The sequence below is a fragment of the Neophocaena asiaeorientalis genome, unplaced genomic scaffold (genome assembly GCF_003031525.2).
Source record: "Neophocaena asiaeorientalis asiaeorientalis breed wild unplaced genomic scaffold, Neophocaena_asiaeorientalis_V1.1 scaffold303, whole genome shotgun sequence".
Classification (NCBI taxonomy): domain Eukaryota; kingdom Metazoa; phylum Chordata; class Mammalia; order Artiodactyla; family Phocoenidae; genus Neophocaena; species Neophocaena asiaeorientalis.
In genome coordinates, this window is record NW_020174420.1 from 669,127 (window position 1) to 690,082 (window position 20,956).

At 43.4% G+C, this 20,956-nt stretch overlaps 1 protein-coding gene across 3 annotated transcripts in view; it reads left to right on the plus strand.

Annotated features, from left to right (window-relative positions):
• The window catches only part of EXOC6B (exocyst complex component 6B), a 618,471-nt gene extending 598,172 nt beyond the window's left edge, over positions 1-20,299 (plus strand). For 2 of the 3 annotated variants that reach the window (XM_024756397.1, XM_024756399.1), the window contains 2 exons: positions 11,858-11,970; positions 16,124-20,299. In XM_024756397.1, the coding sequence (XP_024612165.1) occupies positions 11,858-11,970; positions 16,124-16,250 (240 nt within the window). In that variant the 3' untranslated portion in view covers positions 16,251-20,299. The remainder of the gene's footprint in view (positions 1-11,857; positions 11,971-16,123) is intronic. The other variant, XM_024756398.1, reaches the window with a different exon arrangement.
• The last annotated feature ends 657 nt before the right edge of the window (positions 20,300-20,956 follow it).

The window sequence follows — 20,956 nt, forward strand, 5'->3', positions numbered from 1 at the left end:
AACCACTGGGTGGGTGACTCACAAACTGGAGAACACTTATACCACAGAAATCCACCCACTGGAGTGAAGGTTCTGAGCCCCATGTCAGGCTTCCCAACGTGGGGGTCTGGCAACGGGAGGAGGAATTCCTAGAGTATCAGACTTTGAAGCCTAGTGGGATTTGCTTGCAGGACTTCGACAGGACTGGGGGAAACAGACTCCACTCTTGGAGGGCGCACACAAAGTAGTGTGCACATCAGGACCCAGAGGAAGGAACAGTGACCCCATAGGAGACTGAACCAGACCTACCTGCTACTGTTGGAGGGTCTTCTGCAGAGGCGGGGGATGGCTGTGGCTCACCGTGAGGACATAAACACAACAACATTCGCATTATAGGGGTCCCAGAAGGAGAAGAGAGAGAGAAAAGACCCGAGAAATTATTTGAAGAGATTATAAGTCGAAAATTTCCCTAACATAGGAAGGGAAACAGCCACCCAAGTCCAGGAAGTGCAGAGAGTCCCAGGCAGGATAAACCCAAGGAGAAACACACTGAGACACATAGTAATCAAACTGACAAAAATTAAAGACAAAAAAAAAATTATTGAAAGCAACAAGGGAAAAATGACAAATAATATACAAGGGAACTCCTATAAGGTTAACAGCTGATTTCTCAGCAGAAACACTACAAGTCAGAAGGGAGTGGCATGATATATTTAAAACGATGAAAGGGAAGAACCTACAACTAAGATTACTCTACCCGGCACGGATCTCATTCAGATTCGATGGAGAAATCAAAAGCTTTACAGACAATCAAAAGCTAAGAGAATTCAGCACCACCAAACCACGTCTATAACAAATGCTAAAAGAAGTACTCTAAGTGGGAAACACAAGAGGAGAAAAGGACCTACGAAAACAAACTCATAACAATTAAGAAAATGGTAATAGGAACATACATATGGATAATTACCTTAAACGTGAATGGATTAAATACTCCAACCAAAAGACACAGGCTCCCTGAATGGATACAAAAACAAGACCCATATATATGCTGTCTACAAGAGACCCACTTCAGACCTAGGGACACATACAGACTGAAAGTGAGGGGATAGAAAAAGATATTCCATGCAAATGGAAATCAAAAGAAAGCTGGAGTAGCAATACTCATATCAGATAAAATAGACTTTAAAATAAGAATGTTACAAGAGGCAAGTAAGGACACTACAAAATGATCAAGGGATCAATCCAAGAAGAAGATATAACAATTATAAATATATATGCACCCAACGTAGGAGCACCTCAATACATAAGGCAACTGCTAACAGCTATAAAAAAGGAAATTGACAGTAACACAGTAATAGTGGGGGACTCTAACACCTCACTTACACCAATGGGAAGATCATCCAAAATGAAAATAAGGAAACACAAGCTTTAAATGACACGTTAAACAAGATGGACTTAATTGCTATTTATAGGACATTCCATCCAAAACCAGCAGATTACACTTTCTTCTCAAGTGCACACAGAACATTCTCCAAGATAGATCACATCTTGTGTCACCAATCAATTATCATTAAATTTAAGAAAATTGAAATCATATCATACATCTTTTCTGACCACAACGCTATGAGATTAGAGATCAATTACAGGGGAAAAAAACGTAAAAAACACAAACACATGGAGGCTAAACAATATGGTACTGAATAACCAAGAGATCACTGAAGAAATCAAAGAGGAAATCAAGAAATACCTAGAGACAAATTACAACAAAAACACAATGATCCAAAACCTATGGGATGCAGCAAAAGCAGTTCTAAGAGGGAAGTTTATAGCAACACAAGCCTACTTGAAGAAACAAGAAAAATCTCAAATAAACAATCTAAACTTACACATAAAGGAACTAGAGAAAGAAGAACAAACAAAACACAAAGTTAGTAGAAGAAAAGAAATCATAAAGATCAGAGCAGAAATAAATGAAATAGAAACAAAGAAAACAATGGCAAAGATCAGTAAAACTAAAAGCTAGTTCTTTGAGAAGATAAAATTGATAAACACTTAGACTCATCATGAAAAAGAGGGAGAGGACTCAAATCAATGAAATTAGAAATGAAAAAGGAGAAGTTACAACAGACACCGCAGAAATACAGAGCATCCTAAGAGACTACTACAAGCAACTCTATGCCAATAAAATGGACAACCTGGAAGAAATGGACAAATTCTTAGAAAGGTATAACCTTCCAAGACTGGACCAGGAAGAAATAGAAAATATGAACAAACCAATCACAAGTAATGAAATTGAAACTGTGATTAAAAATCTTCCAACAAAAAAAAGTCCAGGACCAGATGGCTTCACAGGTGAATTCTATCAAACGTTTAGAGAAGAGCTAAGACCCATCCTTCTCAAACTCTTCCAAAAAATTGCAGAGGACGGGACACTCCCAAACTCATTCTATGAGGCTACCATCACCCTGATACCAAAACCAGACAAAGATACTACAAAAAAAGAAAATTACAGACCAATATCACTGATGAGTATAGATGGAAAAATCCTCAACATAATACTAGAAAACAGAATCCAACAACACATTAAAAGGCTCATACACCATGATCAAGTGGGATTTATCCCAGGTGTGCAAGGATTCTTCAATATACACAAATCAATCAATGTGATACACCATATTAACAAATTGAAGAATAAAAACCATATGATCGTCTCAATAAATGAAGAAAAAGCTTTTGACAAAATTCAACACCAATGTATGAAAACACTCTCCAGAAAGTGGGCATAGAGTGAACCTACCTCAACATAATAGAGGCCGTATACGACAAACCCACAGCCAACATCATTCTCAATGGTGAAAAACTGAAAGCATTTCCTCTAAGATCAGGAAGAAGACAAGGATGTCCACTCTCACCACTATTATTCAACATAGATTTGGAAGTCCTAGCCACAGCATTCAGAGAAGAAAAAGAAATAAAGGAATACAAATTGGAAAAGAAGAAGTAAAACTGTCACTGTTTGCAGATAACCTCTCTATACTCTATGTAGAGAATCCTAAAGATGCCTCCAGAAAACTACTAGAGCTAATCAATGAATTTGGTAAAGAAGCAGTATACAAATTTAATGCACAGAAATCTCTTGCATTCCTATACACTAATGATGAAAAACCTGAAAGAGAAATTAAGGAAACACTGCCATTTACCACTGCAACAGAAAGAATAAAATACCTAGGAATAAACCTACCTAGGGAGACAAAAGACCTGTATGCAGAAAACTATAAGATACTGATGAAAGAAATTAAAGATGATACCAACAGATGGAGAGATATACCATGTTCTTGGATTGGAAGAATCAATACTGTGAAAATGACTATACAACCCAAAGCAATCTACAGATTCAATGCAATCCCTATCAAATGACCAATGGCATTTTTTACAGAACTACAACAAAAAATCTTAAAATTTGTATGGGGACCCTAAAGATCCCAAATAGCCAAAGCAGTCTTGAGGGAAAAAAACGGAGCTGGAGGAATCAGACTCCCTGACTTCAGACTATACTACAAAGCTACAGTAATCAAGACAGTATGGTACTGGCCCCAAAACAGAAATATAGATCAATGGAACAGGATAGAAAGCCCAGAGATAAACCCATGCACCTGTGGTCAACTCATACATGACAAAGTAGGCAAGGGTATACAATGGAGAAAAGACAGTCTCTTCAATAACTGGTGATGAGAAAACTGGACAGCTACATGTAAAAGAATGAAACTAGAACCCTCCCTAACACCATACACAAAAATAGACTCAAAATGAATTAGACACTTAAATGGAAGACCAGGCACTATAAAACTCTCAGAGGAAAACATAGGCAGAACACTCTTTGACATAAATCACAGCAGGATCCTTTTTGATCCACCTCCTAGAGTAATGGAAATAAAAACAAAAATAAACAAATGGGACCTAATGAAACTTAAAAGCTTTTGCAAAGCAAAGGAAACCACAAACAAGATGAAAAGACAAACTTTAGAATGGGAGAAAATATTTGCGAACGAATCAGTGGACAAAGGATTAATCTCCAAAATATATAAAGGTCATGCAGCTCAATATCAAAAAAACAGACAACCCAATCAAGAAATGGGCAGAAGACCTAAATAGACATTTTTTCAAAGAAGATATACAGATGGTCAAGAAGCACATGTAAAGCTGCTGAGCATCACTGATCATTAGAGAAATGCAACTCAAAACTACAGTGAGGTATCACCTCACACTGGTCAGAATGGGCATAATCAGAAAATCTGCAAACAACAAATGCTGGAGAGGATGTGAAGAAAAGGGAACCCTCTTGCACTGTTGGTGGGAATGTAAATTGATACAGCCACTATGGAGAACAGTATGGAGGTTCCTCAAAAAACTAACAATGGAGCTGCCATACAACCCAGCAATCCCACTACTGGGCAAACCCTGAGAAAACCATAATTCAAAAACAGTCATGTACCACAATGCAGCTCTATTTCCAATAGCCAGGACATGGAAGCAACCTAAGTGTCCATCAACAGATGAATGGATAAAGAAGATGTGACACATATATACAATGGAATATTACTCAGCCATAAAAAGAAACAAAATTGAATTATTTGTAGTGAGGTGGATGGACCTAGAGACTGGCATACAGAGTGAAGTAAGTCAGAAAGAGAAAAACAAATACTGTATGCTAACACATATATATGGAATCTTAAAGAAAAAAATTGTTCTGAAGATCCTGGGGGCAGGACAGGAATATAGACCCAGACATAGAGAATGGACTTGAGGACACGGAGAGGGGGAAGTGGAATGAAGTGAGAGAGTGGCATGGACATATATACACTACCAAATGTAAAATAGATAGCTAGTGGGAAGCAGCTACATAGCGCAAGGAGATCAGCTCAGTGCTTTGTGTCCACCTAGAGGGGTGGGATAGGGACAGTGGGAGGGAAACGCCAGAGCGAGGAGATATGGGGATATATGTATATGTGTAGCTGATTCACTTTGTTATACAGCAGAAACTAACACACCATTGTAAAGTAAGTGTACTCCAATAAAGGTATTAATTAATTACTTAATTTTAAAAATTAAAAAATTTAAAACCAGTATTCTGACTGGCGATTTTAAGGCTAAAGACAAAAAAGAACTGTATGAAAATACTATACTCTAGTTAGTAAACTTGTTTTTCTCACATGGGTATGGATTAGCTATTCTGAAACTACTTTATACTGCACTAGGACTGAACCAATAAGTAAAATATAATGAGAGCCAGGTTTCTCATTATCAGAGAAAGAAGTGATAAATAAGGAAAGAGGGAAGGAGAGAATGAATCCTCTGGTGTTTGACTGGAATCATAGACATCAAATATGAACTCATGATTTTAAAATATAGTCACAAAAGATATAGATGTGTTAATAAACATACATATATTTCTTAGCTCTGTCCACTGAGAGGGCCTAGAGGCAATAACACCTCAATAGAACTGAGCATGCTAAGTGCTCAGATCTTGGTTTCTAAAAGCCATTCCCCAAAACAAGGAACTAGATAGAGCTCCTTGGAGAAGTAACTGGTTCCAAAGCAAGGGCAGGGAAAGTGCAAGATGAGCTTGGAACATTTTATAGTGCCAGCAAGTAAGGGATTGTTCAAGAAAGGATAGGGACAGGTGGAAAATACACAGGAAAGCCAGTCTGAAGGCGCCCCTAATGGCCAAAGCCAGAATAAGTTGAACAGTAACATGAATAATGATTGTATTAGATTATAACCCACGAAGTAAAATAAATATCTGTGAGGTCATGCTGATATAAATAATTGGACAAATAAATAAATGGAGGGAAAGGGACAGCACTTTTCCTCACAGGAGAATTCCATTTAATAACTACATATATTAAAATTATTAATATTATCAATATTAATAATAAATATTGTTGTAGGCAGGATCCACCAATGGATGTTAAAGGTAGTGGACGAAAGTTTGAGGAGAAACAGGATATTTGCATAGTATTAAAGTATATCTCCCATAAGAAATGTATTAATTATTTACAAAGGTAAAAGTAATAACTTTGCAGTAGAGAAACTCACCGCCTTAACCAAATGATCAATAATGAGATATGTATGTGGGCATCATATATACCTGATATGATGCGCTGAGAAGGGGGCAGTATCACTCCTTTTCTACAGTATTTTTGCAAAAAAAAAAAAAATGCATAACCTCAATCCAGAGTTTCTTAACCTCAACACTATTGACATTTGGGGCTGGTAATTCTTTGTTGTGGGGCTGTCTTGAGCACTGTAGGATGTTTAGTAGCATTCCTGGCTTCTACTGACTCGATGCCAGGAGCATCACCACCACTGCCATCACCCAGCATTGTTACAACCCAAAATGTCTCAGACATTGTCAGATGTCCCATGGGAGGCCAGATCTCCCCTAGTTGAGAACTACTGCCTCAATCTAACCATAAACAAATACTGGGCAGACCCAAATTAAGGGACATTCTGCAAAATAAATGACTGGGGACTTCTACAGCGGTCCAGTGGTTAAGACTCCGCACTTCCACTGCAGGGAACACAGGTTTGATCCCTGGTCGGAGAACTAAGATCCTGCATGCTGTGTGGCACAGCCAAAAAAAAAAAAAATTAAATGACTGAAAGTAAAGTGTAAGTATCAAGGTCTTGAAAAATAAGAATGAGGAACTATAACACATTGGAAGAGTCTCAGGAGGCATGATGATTAAATGAAATGTGGGATACTGGATTGGATCAGAAAAAGGACATTAGTAGAAAATCTGGTGAAAATGGAATGAAATCATAGTTTAGTTAATAGTATTGTACCAATGTTGATTTCTTGGTTCTGATCATCGTAATATAATATGTGAACATTAGAGAAGCTGGGTGGAGGGTATAGAGGAACTGTCTAAACTATTTTTGCAACCTGTATGTAAGTCTAAAATTATTTCAAAATAATAACCATTAAACACTAAATCATGTTATATAGTCTTTGTGATGCCAAAGGGAACGTCTCATTGTGGTGCTAGTATTTGAGTTATCTTCTATTTCTGACAAGTATGAATGGCTTCCCATTTGTGAAAATGATGTAAAGTATTGTTTACAAAATTTTTATGACCAAAATATGAATCAATACAAACAAAAATGTTAAGTTAATAATAACACGTGTGGCATGAGGATGTGGTAAAAACTGCAAAAGTGATACTCAATAAAGTTTGAGGAATAGTGATCTTAAGTTCAGTCTCCCACCTTTGATGCTCCTCTTTTTTCTTCTCCATCCACCACCTACTTACAAACATCAAGAAGTAAGATGCCTTAAAATGCATATATAGCATGCTACTTTCTGTGACAGAAAAAGGAGGGAATAAGAAAGCATACGTGTATCTGCATAGCTTTACAAATAGAAACATAGGAAGGACAAATCCAAAAACAATGGAGTTGGGTACCTATAAGGCATGGTAGGAATTGGGGTGAAAGGGATACAACAAAGGAAAGAGTGACACTTTTCTGAGTTAACATTTTTGTATTGTTTTGACTTTTGGAAGCATGTTAATGTCCTACATATGTAAAAAATTAAGAAGGATGGGAGGGAGGAGCCTAAAACTAAAAGCAAATGGAAACAAATGAACCCAGTTGTATTTAGATGAATAACCATAACCAAACTGAAGGGAAAATTTAAAAAGGACTAATCCAAGTGGCTTATGAGCATAGGCTTTGATTATACACACTCAAGTTGGGAGAGGAAATTGCAAACAAATCTCAAACTCTTTTTAGCAGGCTCTTTTTTTTTTTTTTTTGTAGTGGTATATACAAACAATTCTGAACTGATTTTAGATATATTATAGGATTAAGCAAATTAGTGAATGAGATGATGTCGTTGAGAGCCAGGATTCTCACTGTGGAAGAAAGCACATGCATATATGGGATAGAGGAAGGCAAAAAAGAACTCTGTGAGAATGATTACAATTGGAGGTATTGGTGTAAACTCATGATCTCTAAAATGTGTGTGCATACATGCTTATATAAGTACACATGTATGTGTATATGTGTGTGTGTGTGTATGTGGATTATATGCATATATTTCCTAGCTCTGTGCGCTGAGAGGGCTTAACTCCCCATAGATTGTCCCCAAGTAGCAATGAGCACACCTAGCACCCAAATCTTGATCTCTAATAACCTTCCCACTAAAAGAAACCAGGGCTGTTCAGAGAAATGGCTGATTTCAGAGCTGGGCATGGTAGATACCAGATGAACCTGCAACACCTTATTATGACAGAAAGTAAGGAAGTCCTGAAAAAAAAAATCATGGGGGCATGTCACAAGGACACAGGCTGTAGCTTGACAGATCTCCCGCTTGCCAAACCTGGGACAATTTGAGCATCAAAGTAATTAGGTATAGTAATAAATATAAACCATTGAAAAAATGGAAACCCACGAATCCATACCAATAATAAAATAGATAAATTAATGGGGGAGAAGGAGAGAGCGCTTGCTTATGGTAGAGTGCTGAGTGACAACTGATAAACATGGAGGGAAGACCAAAGCGAAGAAGAATCCTCGATAGATGCTAAACCTAAGGGGAGATTTTAACCAGGAGCAGTATATTCACATGGTCTTAAATTGTCTCCTCAATTGCTTCCTAGTTGCAAAAGAAAATATAATACCTAGACGGTGGAGAAATCAGACAACGTCTTGACTGGGTGATCCAAATCAATATCACCAATGAGAGACAAATGAACACTGTATATTGTATACCTCCAGATGTGATGCCCTGAGGAGGACATAACATCACATGTAATATTTCGGCCCGAAATGCATGTCTTATATCTTATTATAAGCATTAGATAAACCAAAACTAAGGGGGAAAAAGGAGACAGGGAACTTTTGAAGAGTTGACATCCTTCAAAAATGTCAATATCATATAAGAAAGAGACAGACTGTGGAAACAGTCCAGATTAAAGTAGGCTCAGTAGATAACTAAATGTAATACCTAATCCTAAATAAACAAAAATGCTATGCAGGATTTTATTGGGTCAATTTATAAAATTAGGGTATGGACAGTATCAATATTAAATTTATTAAAGTTAAAAACCATACTGTGATTATGTATGAGAATAGCCCTAATTCTTAGGAACACTGAAATATTTGGGGATAAAGGGTCATGATATATGTAATTTACTCTCAAGAGACTCCAAAAAGAGATACTGTGTGTGCAAAGAAAGAGAGAGAGAACACAAATGATGGAGTGTATGGGGTAAAATGTTGACAGTGGATGGATCTGGGAGGAGGGTATATGGTGCTCCTTATACTACATCTATTCTTAGAACTTTCTGATAAATTGAAAATTATTTCCAAATGAAAAATTTTAAAAATAAAAAAGAATGTGATCGTTAGTGATGACTGAATGTTCTGCATCCTTGAGAGAGACTTTATTGAGATTTAACAAGGCCATTGCATGCAGAGAACTAGGCTGAGAGGGCCTGGTTCACCTTTGAAAGTCATAGTCTAGAGACCAAAGTGCTGTATTGATAAACAGGCCTGCCAGTTTTCTTGTTCTCTTATTCTAACACTGTTTCTAAGGAATCCAGTAGAACTGTACCCCAAGGCAGTTAACTTAGTTAAGTCCCACCCAGACTCTAGTATGTGTCCATCTGTCTCAGAGGAGGCCATCAGACCTAGGTACAGGCCACTGAAAAGAACTGTAGAAAGCAGCACAGACGCAGAGTGTGAGCTACAGGCTCATACTGGTTGAGCTTAATAGAGTTTGTGTAGCTTCCATGCCTGGAGTGGGATAAATTAGGTAGCTTGTCATCCCAGAGCTCTTAGTCTCAGCACTGGCATTGAGAGACTTCAGCAAGAATTTAAAAATAGAAAACTTAGAGCTGAGTAATGAACTGCCCTCCACACCCCACTGGTGATTTACCCAGGCTTCATCAGCCCCAAAAGACATGGTGTTCTTTTCAGTAAATCAGAAAATACTGATACCATTAATTCCATCACTGAAATTAGGAATTCGATAGTAGAGAAGGTAGTTTTATTAAATGCATATATATGTCCACATCTGAAAAGTAATACCTGAAATAGCTTTAAGAAATCATGTTTTCATGTTTTTCCAATTAAACTTATTTGTTTTTCTTTCACCTTTCTTTTGTTAGCTCCCTAGCATGCAAACAGTAAAAGTTTTTTTTAATTTTCTGAGAAAAAAATTTAATTAAGAAAATGCTATCTTTTTCATAGTTTTTTCCTTGGGATTTGGAGGAAAAGCGTAATCATATTTGTAGACGACCTTTAGAACAAGGGACACTCCAAGTGTCTGTCATGCTCCCTAGGAGAAACTGTCTTGACGGGTCTTTGGACACTATAGGATAGAAATACTAAGATTAGAATAGGAAGTCAAGGAAATATTTCTTCTAAAGCAGAGCTCTGCAAGGCCTGGGGACAGCAAAAGGAAGTGGTAGAAGCCCTTTTACTTGCCAACTAACATAGGCGTGACCTAAAAGAGACCTGAGAGGGCCTTTTGGGGCCGTGCTGACCCAGGCCAACCAACGTGTCTGTCTCTCTCCCCCTCTCCTCTCATCTTTAGCATCCCTTTCTTGGCTGAGGGTGTAGGGGCTTTTCTCTGTTTTAGCAAAATTTGGGGGACTTCAGCCAATTCCCATCCTGTCTGAGGAAGTTCATAACAGCCATTCTAAGAGAGTGGATAGAAGAGGAAGCTTGGCCAAGTAGGGCAAGGCCCATACTGCCCATTTGCCCAGCTGGGCAGTGAAGACAGACAAGGGAAGAAGGTGTGCCTAAGAGCCCAGGCTCTGGCATTGGATTGACTCTAGGCCTCTCTTTGTTCTGCATGGAGTGATAGCCATCTACAATCTTCATCAACTGTTATCTCTTGGAAAGGGAGAAGTAAAGAAATGTCTTGAGTCCAAAAGCACTTATATGTATCTCATTGCTAGAAAGCCAGCTCGAAGGCCCTTCTTCTATGTAATGATGTGAGTCTGGGATGGTGACCCCTCTAGAAGTTTATAGAGGGGAGCTAGCACCTTCCCTTTCATCACCCCTACCTTTGAAAGGCACTGATTTCATTTTTCTTTTTTAGCTTTATTCAGTTACAATTTTAAAATATTTATTAGAGTGATACCTGAGGCTAAAGCTGGCTGGGAAAGAAAGCCTTTGACAAAATGTATTTAGTTAACAGGTTTCCATCTGTTCAGCCAGTGTCCACACAGGTGTAATATATTGCCTCATGTAAATATTGCATGGCCCATTTATGCCTTGGTTCAGTGTTTCTGTGTTGTCTGTGTGTCTGGTTTGTTTCTGGCATGTGCATGTGGCTATATCAACGGAGTAATTTGGGCAAAGTCAATGCAGCAAGTCATGAAACTCGTACTTGAACCCAGACCTTCCAACCTGAAAGCTCATATAGTTGCATATGTGGTACTGGACACATCCACCTTTATTTGTTCATTGTTGAATTCTGAGCTCCTAGAATGGTGCTTGGCACATGGAAGGCATTTCACAAGTATTTATTAAGCAAATGAGTGATTATTAGGATAGTCTTGTGTTTTGATTCCGTCCAATGTTAGTTTCATTACAGGCCTGCCTCTGAGAGCCGTCTGCTAAGAGCATGTACTCTTAGCAGCATGACAGCCCTTATGGAAGAGATGACTCTGCCTTATAGTGATTACTCATTTATTTTCTTAATTGCGATACAGTCCGTAGCCATTCTTTCTCTTACTATGTTTTAAATTTCATGCTTCAAGTCTACTATAGGTGGTAGTGAAGGATGCTAGGGGGTTCTGAGATCCTGATTTGTCTTATCTGTCTGATGAATTACTGGGGTGGGGGTTTGGATATTTTACAGCTTTTAGATCTCTTCCTCCAGTGGGATTGGTCAACCTACCTTGCTGACTATGGTCAGCCCACCTGCAAGTACCTCCGGGTAAACCCTGTGACAGCTCTGACCCTGCTTGAGAAGTGAGTACCCATCCAGTGGTCTGTGTTGGGGGGTGGGGAAATGGGGATGGCGGGTTGGTATAGAGGATAATTTTCTCTTTGCCAATACCTTGAAAAGACTGCAAAGAGGCCCCATTCTTAAAGTCTCCATAGGTGCTCTCAGCAGTCTCCATCATTGGATTTGGCAAGCCAGTCTTCCTCTTGTGGCCTCTTAATTCCTGAGCCTTGACAAGCTAGGGCAAGTATGGGTCAGTTGGGCTCTGACATTACCTCAGAGCTTACCTAGAGATGACGAGAGGAGAAAGGAAGATGCCTTAATTTTGGGCTCCGTTCAGCCTGGTGAACAGAGTGAGCCTGGCCCCAGCCATCTGGAGTATGATGATGGATAGGGGACAGCCCCACAGAACAGATGGCTTCTGGCTCCTAGCAGAGAAGCTCCTGAAATTACTGAAGCCTTCACCTGCCCCTGCAAGCCCCGCCCCTGCCAGACTGAGCTTCCCAAGAAAGCTGTGTTGGAGGTGCCTAATTCTTGCCTTAGGCAGTCACTGGCCCGCAGAAGTCCTGCTACAGGGCTGTAGCATCTCTGACGGAGAGATGCTTCCACTGAGATTGAGTTAGCCAGGTCCGGAGCATCTCACTAACCAATAAGTCACCCAGATGCTGGAATCTGCTATTCATTGTAGCCTGGCTCTGGCTTTAGCTTACCTAGTTGAGAGCTGGCAGACCAGAGACTAAGACCCATGTAAAAGGGAAGCTTTTTCTTGTCATCAAACTAGATAACCGCTGGCTTCTTAGCAGCTTCCTAGGAGAGTGCCTTGCATCTCGACAGTGTAGCAAGTCTACGTATATAGCCAGCCAAGCATGTCTCAAATCCTAGCAAGGCAAGGATCAGGGTCCAGGAGGCCAGAGTGGAGCCTTAGACAGAAGCAGAGGCTGAGGTGTACCTTCCTACTGTACAGTATAACAGTGGAGAGAAAGGGAGGGGCAGAGGTGTGTGTTTGGAGCCAAGAAACCAAGAGCCCAGAGTTGACTTTCTCCAGATCAAGACAGAGACTGATGTTTCCATTTTGACTTTGTTTCCCATGGTTCTCTCTCCCAATGACCTTCTTCCCTAGGATATCTAGAGAGTAAGTATATTATTCACTTGGGCCTTTTCCATCGCTTTAAGGCAAGTCCTTCCGGTCTCCTCATTGACACTAGTGACTACACTAATATCCCTACCCTGTGAGTTGTCCCCACCCTGACATACTAATCTACTGAACCAGTCTGGTGCCGACTGGCTGGCCCCCTCCTCTCTCTTTGGTCCTTAGAGTGACCCTCGGCTTACCAGTTCCTTTGGGGCTGGGAGTGGTTACAGGGGTTTTCCCCCATCGGTGCCAGGTGAAGGGTTGTTCCCAGCCAGCTTCCTGGCACACACAATACCCTTGCTAGTCCAGGGCCTAGCCCTGACTAGCCCTGGCAATTCAGCCCTGACACACGGGAGCTCCTCAGCAGTCTCCCCTCCCTCCCAGTGGTGAGGCCCATGGCTTTAAGATCTCCCGTCGAAGACTCTTTATTAGAGGCAAGACCTCATCCCAGAGTTCTCAGTACCCAGCTGAAATGGCTTTTGAGTTGGTACTTAGATGTCCTATTCATTATGTGTCTAAATGGGCTCTAGGATTCCCTTTGGCCCGTTGCCTCTCCACCGTTCTTTACTCCTCTGTTCCCGAGAATCTCTAGATCCAAGAAGTACTGGCTCATCTACTTCCTATGGATCAACAATAGGCTAAAATAATCAGCCTCTCGGGAGCATTCTGGAGGCCTAGCCAGTAACAAAGCCATGTGCTTAGCCCGAGCGATCAGCAGGGTTTAAAACCTCCCTTCCAAACACAACAGGGCCAAAGGCCACCCAGGTCACTAAAATCTGTATTTCCCAGCCTCATAGGAATCAATCCCTTGACCTGACCCATTCCTGCTTTCCCCTTGATACTCTCTCCTTTTCAACCTGACACTTCTTAGCAGGGTGAGACATGGAAAGACCCAAAGACCTGATGAGGACATTTCAGGAAAGAGAAGAGGGCCCTGTTCACTGAGAGGTGGCCATAGCCAAAGTAGATCCAGATCCTAGGCTTACAGAATGCAGTGGGGCGTGGGGAGGGCTCTCCTTTGGTTTTAGAGCGTTCCAGGGTACAAACCAGCATGCCACCATCAGCCCTCAGGGCACTTGAGTTTCTCTTTCAAGTAATCCCAACGGCAGATCTTAATGGCTAAAACATCCTGGCCTCTGGGGCCTAGAGACCACCCTCTTTTTCCCTTTCTCCTCCCTTACTTCTGGAACCTCCCTATGGGAGCTGAAAGCCAGCTCTGGCTGCCTATCTCTGGGCTGCTTTGAGGAGTCATGAAACTAATGATCACATAGGATATTAAATTAAATGTCTTATAAAGGTAGGGAGTGTTTTTATTCCGTTATTGTTTCTTTCTGTTTTGCTTTGTGTTGGTTTTATTTAGATTTATAGTATATCCAGAAAAGGTAAAGGAGCTGTTCTCTGGGATAAATGATCCTAAATCAAGCCAGTTCCACAAACATAATTGCGCAGTTAATGTTTAAGGGACCAAATACAATAATCATCATAGCCTTGGGGACCTTTGTGCTTTCCTTACAACCTAAACCTCTAAACCTCTGTCATCTCTCCTTCTTCCCATCCAAGCACAGGCCTCCACATGTGGTTGGTCATACCTTATTCACAGTGTCTAAGCATGCTTGATGAGTAATTCCAGGCTGACGGCCCTAAAGCTTAGGTCAGAGAAAGAAGTCTCAATTCGTTCGTGGCTGTCACTGTCAGCCAGAGCCATAAAGCAACGGTGCTCATTAGAACCTCCCTACCATATGGATATAAATGTCCTTATGGGCTCTCTGGCCTTTTGACTGGCCTCTAGTCTGTCCCTCTGCACATGGCCACCCCACAGAAAAAAAAAACATGGGCCAGGATTGGCCAAAGGCCCTGGGAAGTCTGCGTGAGAGCAGTTTACTCCCCAGTGCCAGGTTCCTTCCGTCCCCTCTCCTAGCCTATCTCCGTGCAGGCCAGGGGACTGTGAAGTCAGAGCTGGCCAAGTTCCTGGGGGACGGTGGTGAGGAACCGCCTAGCCTGACCCCAAGGAGAAATGAGTCTGGGCAGTGTCCTTCATTCTCTACCACTAGAACTATCCGTGGGCTGGAGGTCCAGTGTGCAGAGGCTGGGGCCAGAGTTAACAATCACCAACAGATGTCAGGGGCTGTGGGCCCTTTTTGGGGAATAACAGATTCCTGGGATCTGTCACAATGGCTTAGTCGGGCTTGGGGGCTGCTCTGGCGACCTCAGCCTGGCCTTGACTTTCTCCATCCATGCTTCCCAGTTAGGTCTCTCCATCTGGTGTAACTGGTGGCCAGAACTGCCCATGGTTTGTGCTCTAGGAATCTTCCGTCCCTGGAGTTTTAGCATGAGCCAGTTAGAAAGTTTTCCAAAGGTCAAGATCTGAAGACATAGCAGCCGTTGAGAACTTAGGGGCTTGTCTTGCCTAAAGCCCCGGTTGGCTCAGTCTTTTGGTGCCTGCTTTCCTCAGCACCATGCCCTCTTACCACCTCACTGCCCCTGGGCCCCTACCCCGAGGCAAAGGAAGAGAGATCAGTCAAGCCCTTGGTTTTGTTAGCGGTAGGATAGACTAACCAGGTAGAGCAGGGTTTGGAAATGCACAGTGGCTTTCAGTTACTCATGTTCTTTTGGAATTGCTAGTTAAGAGCATCGTTCTGTTTTACCTTTCAAATACCAGCTGTAAGGTCCCAGCAGGATTTAGTAGGTTTATGAGGTGATGAGAAGACCTTAGACATTCTCTAAGGTCCTGTTGCCCGTCAGGGCTGCAGCAGGTGCCAGATACCTACAACAGAGGCATACCTGGGCGTAGAAGGGAAGGAAGTAGGTAGGGTGGGTATGGATGAGGAGGCGATTGGCCATGGCCGGCTCTTGACTGTTCTCCAAAGGTGACTGAAGTGGGGAGGCCTTTGGGTGCCAGGAGGGCAGCGTCGTGAATAGTAGCAGGTGAGTACACGCCTGACGGTGGAAGTGTTCTGGACTCTCTCAACTCCAGGTGGTGGTTCAGACACACTGGCCACCATTGCTGCCTCAAACACTTTGCTCTCTTTCTTCCCTTCTCCGTTTAGGATGAAGGACACTAGCCGCAAGAACAACATGTTTGCACAATTTCGGAAAAATGAGCGGGACAAGCAGAAATTGATTGACACTGTGGCCAAGCAACTCCGGGGACTCATCAGCAGCCACCACTCATGAAGGCGGGCCTCAGGCCCACAGAGGCTGCTGGCTGCAGCCCCAGAATCCGGACCCCAGCACTGGCTGGCCCTGCATTTGTGCATTCTTCTTCAAAGAGAGCAAATGTATTTTTTTAATAACCTATGTACAGTATTCGCATAACCTTTCCCTATAGTGAAAGAGGCACAAGGGTAAGCAAGTCCACGAGCTGTTGCTAGGCTGGGCTTCAGGGGAAGTCACACTACACCGTCTGTATTTTCCTAGAGATGGTGGTGTCATCGGTCCAGTATGATAAACCACCTTTCATCCGTGGCTCTAGAGCTTAGATCTGGGGCTCAGAAACTACACAGACAGAATGGGGACTTGGCACTGGGAGGTAAGGTGAGTAGGCAGAAGGATAATAAAGTACATCCTGTTCACTCCCTGGTGCCCCATTCACCGTGTAGGTGAGGCCAATTCTTCTTGATGCAAGGAAAGGGCCTGGAAAACATTACTACTTAGTCTGTCAAAGACCAGCACACAGTTCTGGAGGTTCATCTCTTCAGTCCACTGACTTTCACTGACCGGTGAACAAGCGTGCTGTGTGGCAAGATGACGGCTTCGCTCCAGTACCCCCAAGGATGGCATTTTTTAGCCTAGATCTGACCCAATGCTTTTACTTCTAAGTTTTCTGGGGCCCGGTAGAGCTGAGTATGCAGCGGGAAGAATTGGACCTCATGACTAACTGTAGGCTGCCCCACACCAGGAGGAGATCTTGAAAGCCAGTGCAAATGGAATCAGAGCCCCAGCCCTTCCCCATTCCTGTCATTGCCTTCTTTCAGGGTCAGGGTACTGGGTTCAGGGCATAGGTCAACAGTTATTCCATAGACAGAGTCTCAGACTTGGCCTCCTCCAGCAGTGTCATTGGGATAGTAGGATTCCAGAAGCCTGAAAATGGCCCTTACTTTACCCTTAGGTAAAACCTTGGAATCATTCCTTTGTGTTTTAAAGCCAACTTTCTGGCCACCATCTTTAAAGGAAATGTCATCAACTCTGTACTGTGGGGACAGCTATAGCTGGACTGGATGCCTTTAGGAATGGAACCACTGTCACCGTGAAGTAGAGCGGGTCAGCCATGGCTAGTGGTTTGTTACCCATGGCACAGCTGTCCCTCACTAAGTCATATCCTGGATAAGCTTTTCTTGCTCTAGCCCAAAGCTTCCATCCCCTTTTGAGATCCCCATAGCTACCTTTTGGCTTCATCTGAGAAGGATTGCCTGTAATCCTATCCCTCAAGCTCTGGAGTTTGCAAAGGAGCCTGGACCAGCTAGCTTGGAGGCTGTGTCCTCTGTCCCAAATGGGCTCCCGAGACTTAACGCAAGGGCTTCACTGTGAGGTCAGGCAGAGGAACCTGCCCTTTAAGACACTTCAGGAAGATGCTACTAAGGCTGCTGGCAAGCGTATAATCGTGCGCCACCAAACAGCAACAAGTAAGCCACACAGTCACTTCCAGCGTGGGTTAGTGGAAGGAAAGACTCCTCCGACAGAATTCTTCACTCCCTTTGTCAGCTGCTGAGTTGCTTCTAGGGAAGGCAGTGCTTCCTTTTTCACACACCCCCACCAAATATTGTACCACGACTTAAAAACCATGAGGAAGAAAATATGCACACCGACAGGCAGGCTTCCTCAAAGCTGGAGACCAGGCTGCGTGTGGGCTCTGCAGAAGCCTTTCTGAGGCTCATCCTAGGGACTAGGCAGTTTGCCCAGGTCTTAGAATGAGGCTCAGAGATGAGTGCTGCCACCCAGAACTTCCATAGCCAAGGAAACGCAGGGGTCCGTGGGAATGAGACCCAAAATACCATCTCTCAGGCTCTGGACTTTATTAGAAAAGAACGAGAAATGACCACGCTAATCCCATTGCTTCAGAAGGGCCCCAAGCACCCTCCTTCACTAGATGCCAGTTTACAGCAAGATCTCTTCCGCTTTGCGTGCTGAGGCTTTGAAGTGGAATGGAGAGAACCTTAAGCATATCACAATATTTTTCAACTGTTATCATTGCTGGCCTGGTCTCAAACCTGTACCCTGGGGCTTCCCTGGTGGCACAGTTGTTGCGAGTCCGCCTGCCGATACAGGAGACGTGGGTCCGTGCCCCGGTCCGGTAAGATCCCACATGCCGTGGAGCGGCTGGGCCCGTGAGCCATGGCCGCTGAGCCTGCGCATCTGGAGCCTGTGCTCCGCAACGGGAGAGGCCACAACAGTGAGAGGCCCGCATACCGCAAAAAAAAAAAACCAACAAAAAACCTCTACCCTGGAGAAACAGTGCTATAGAAGAGAAAGTGAACAGGGTGGAAGAACGGGGGTTACTCTGCCCCTTGCACACAGAGGTCCCTCTACAGATAACGCTTATTCAAGCCCAAGACTCATAGGGTGGATCCTTTGCTAGATCCCTTCTTCCCTCTCGGTCTGCCTCAGCCTTCCGTAACGAAACCAACATGCAGCTACTGAGTTGTCTGTGGGGACACACTCTTGGTGAGCAGAGAAAGGTAAAAAAACAGAGACCAGCAATGTCCAAGCTGTTTGAATTGGTGAAGTAGGAGTTTTCAGTTTTGTCTATAGGCCTCTCTAGCTGCGCCAGCCCTTGTGATGACTTGTGCAAAGCATGGGTGTCCATGCCCTTCAGACTCCTGACATCTGGGCTCAAATGCCCAGAGGTGTAGAAGTGCCCTGGAGGCCTCAGTAAGAGGCGAGAACATGGGTGCCTGGAGGTCTTTCCGTCTTCTAGTTGGCTGAGTTCTTGGGAAAACCAGGTCCATATTCCTGAAGGGACAGTCAGGTTCAGGACCCTAGTGGGTTTCAGTAGTACTTTAGGCAGCTGGTACAGTTTTAACGTATCTCATAGCAAAATCACTTTCAGTAGACTGTAAATGAAGCTCTTGGGGATGGGGAAGAACAGGACCTGGAAATTGGAAACAACAGAGAGTCCCCACTGGTAAAGGGAATATACAGGCTTACAGGGAGAAGTCCCCAGTATTTTCATTGTCTCCCAGGCCTCCAAGTCAGCCTGCACACTTGACAAGTTCTTGCTCAGCAAATCCCAGGCCCAGGGCCCTTTATCCCCAAGATTGGCATTGCCCATGACTCTCCCCATGAGGCCTCTGAGCACACTCCCTGGGGCCTGCTGCAGAAATCCCCCTCACCGTAGCCTCGCTTCTCCCAAGACTCTGCACCTGGCTGCTTCCATTGCCTCTTGTGTTTTTCTTTCTTTTGCCTGAGTTTGCAGTTACTTTTCACTAATATGTTGGAAATGGCCTTTTTACTTTGCACATTTATGGGGGATATTTAGGAAAGTCCATTTTTAACTCTAAAGGGAACTCTTTTCTTTAAAACCAGTAAAGCTACTGATACAGATGGGCCTCAAGGTTAGTAGAAAGCCTCTTATGTGGAAAGAGCATGTTTATTCCTCCTGTACGTTTTCCTCTTTTAACTGCTATTAAATAAGACAGCCTATGTACCTGTTCAAAAGCCACAGTGTCGTCTCACGGTGTTTTGTTCTCCCGCCCCTTTTGCACACTGCAGCCATGGTTGGTGATCGGGATGATGGCCATTGCACCCCTTGAGCCAGACTGAGGACTAGAGCAGGCAGAAGCCTGGAGGGGAGGAGAAAGCCTGCCTGCCAGACAAGGCAAGGAGTCGAATTGTGGCCTTGGAAACATTCCAAATTGCTGGGCCAGGCTTTCCTGTCTCTACAGTTAACACTGGCATCGTCGTCATCAAGAGGAATAACCCTTGACATGCCTGGTTTGTGGGCAGCACCAGGCTAGGCAACTGGGGGCTCAGTGTGTTCTGAACACCAGCCCTGCCGTGGAAAGGCTCCTGGGTAAGATGGAGGGTTTATCTAGAGGAAGGAGCAAAATGAGCCCGCCTTAGAGCTCGGTGGCAGAGAGGGACAGGCATCACGGTCTGGTGTAGGAACGGGTCTGGTCAGGGAAGACAGCACAGGGAAATCAGAATGTTCATTAGCTGGGCCTTGAAGGAATTAAATTCAATATGGTGCCAACCACATTAGAGTGAAAAGTTGGCACAAGTCTGGTGTACACTGGGAGGAGAGTGGGGACCTGGTAGTCATATCTGAAACCATGGTGAGTAAGGCCCGAAATGTCTGTGTAACAACACCCAGCCTTCTTGGCCCCGAGGCTGGCATGGAAGCCATGGGAATAGGCTGGAGAGAGTTTCTTCAGTTATTAACAAGCCTGACTACTGCAACTGGGCTTTGGTGCCTGAGAGAGACCTGGGCTTCACTTCCTGCTGTGCCACTTACTAGCTGGATGACTTTGAACAATTAACTCCCTAAATCTCATAATCCTCAGTGAAAGCAGAACGTAGTGCCTAATTTACAGGCTTGCTGTGAAGTATAAATGACCTATGCATGGTCGATATGCCTAGCCGGTTCCTAGCCACAGCACATGAACTCTTTCAGGCCTTGCCCTCCCTCCCCTCAAATTCCACAACATTTTGTGGCTGAGCATTGGGCAGAAGTGTCCACAGCTTCTCTGCCTCCTGGCTTCCACTCCCCAAGCCCATCACAGGCTTAATGGTACTGAGGCCCCTCGAGCACCTGTGTAGACACAGAGGAACAAGCCCTTCACATCAGCCAGCCAGTTGCCTGGCTCAGAGTTGAGCCAGTCCTTCAGGTAGAATCTGCCCCTGAATTCCACCTGGAACCTTCTCTGCCAAAATGTATTCCTCCT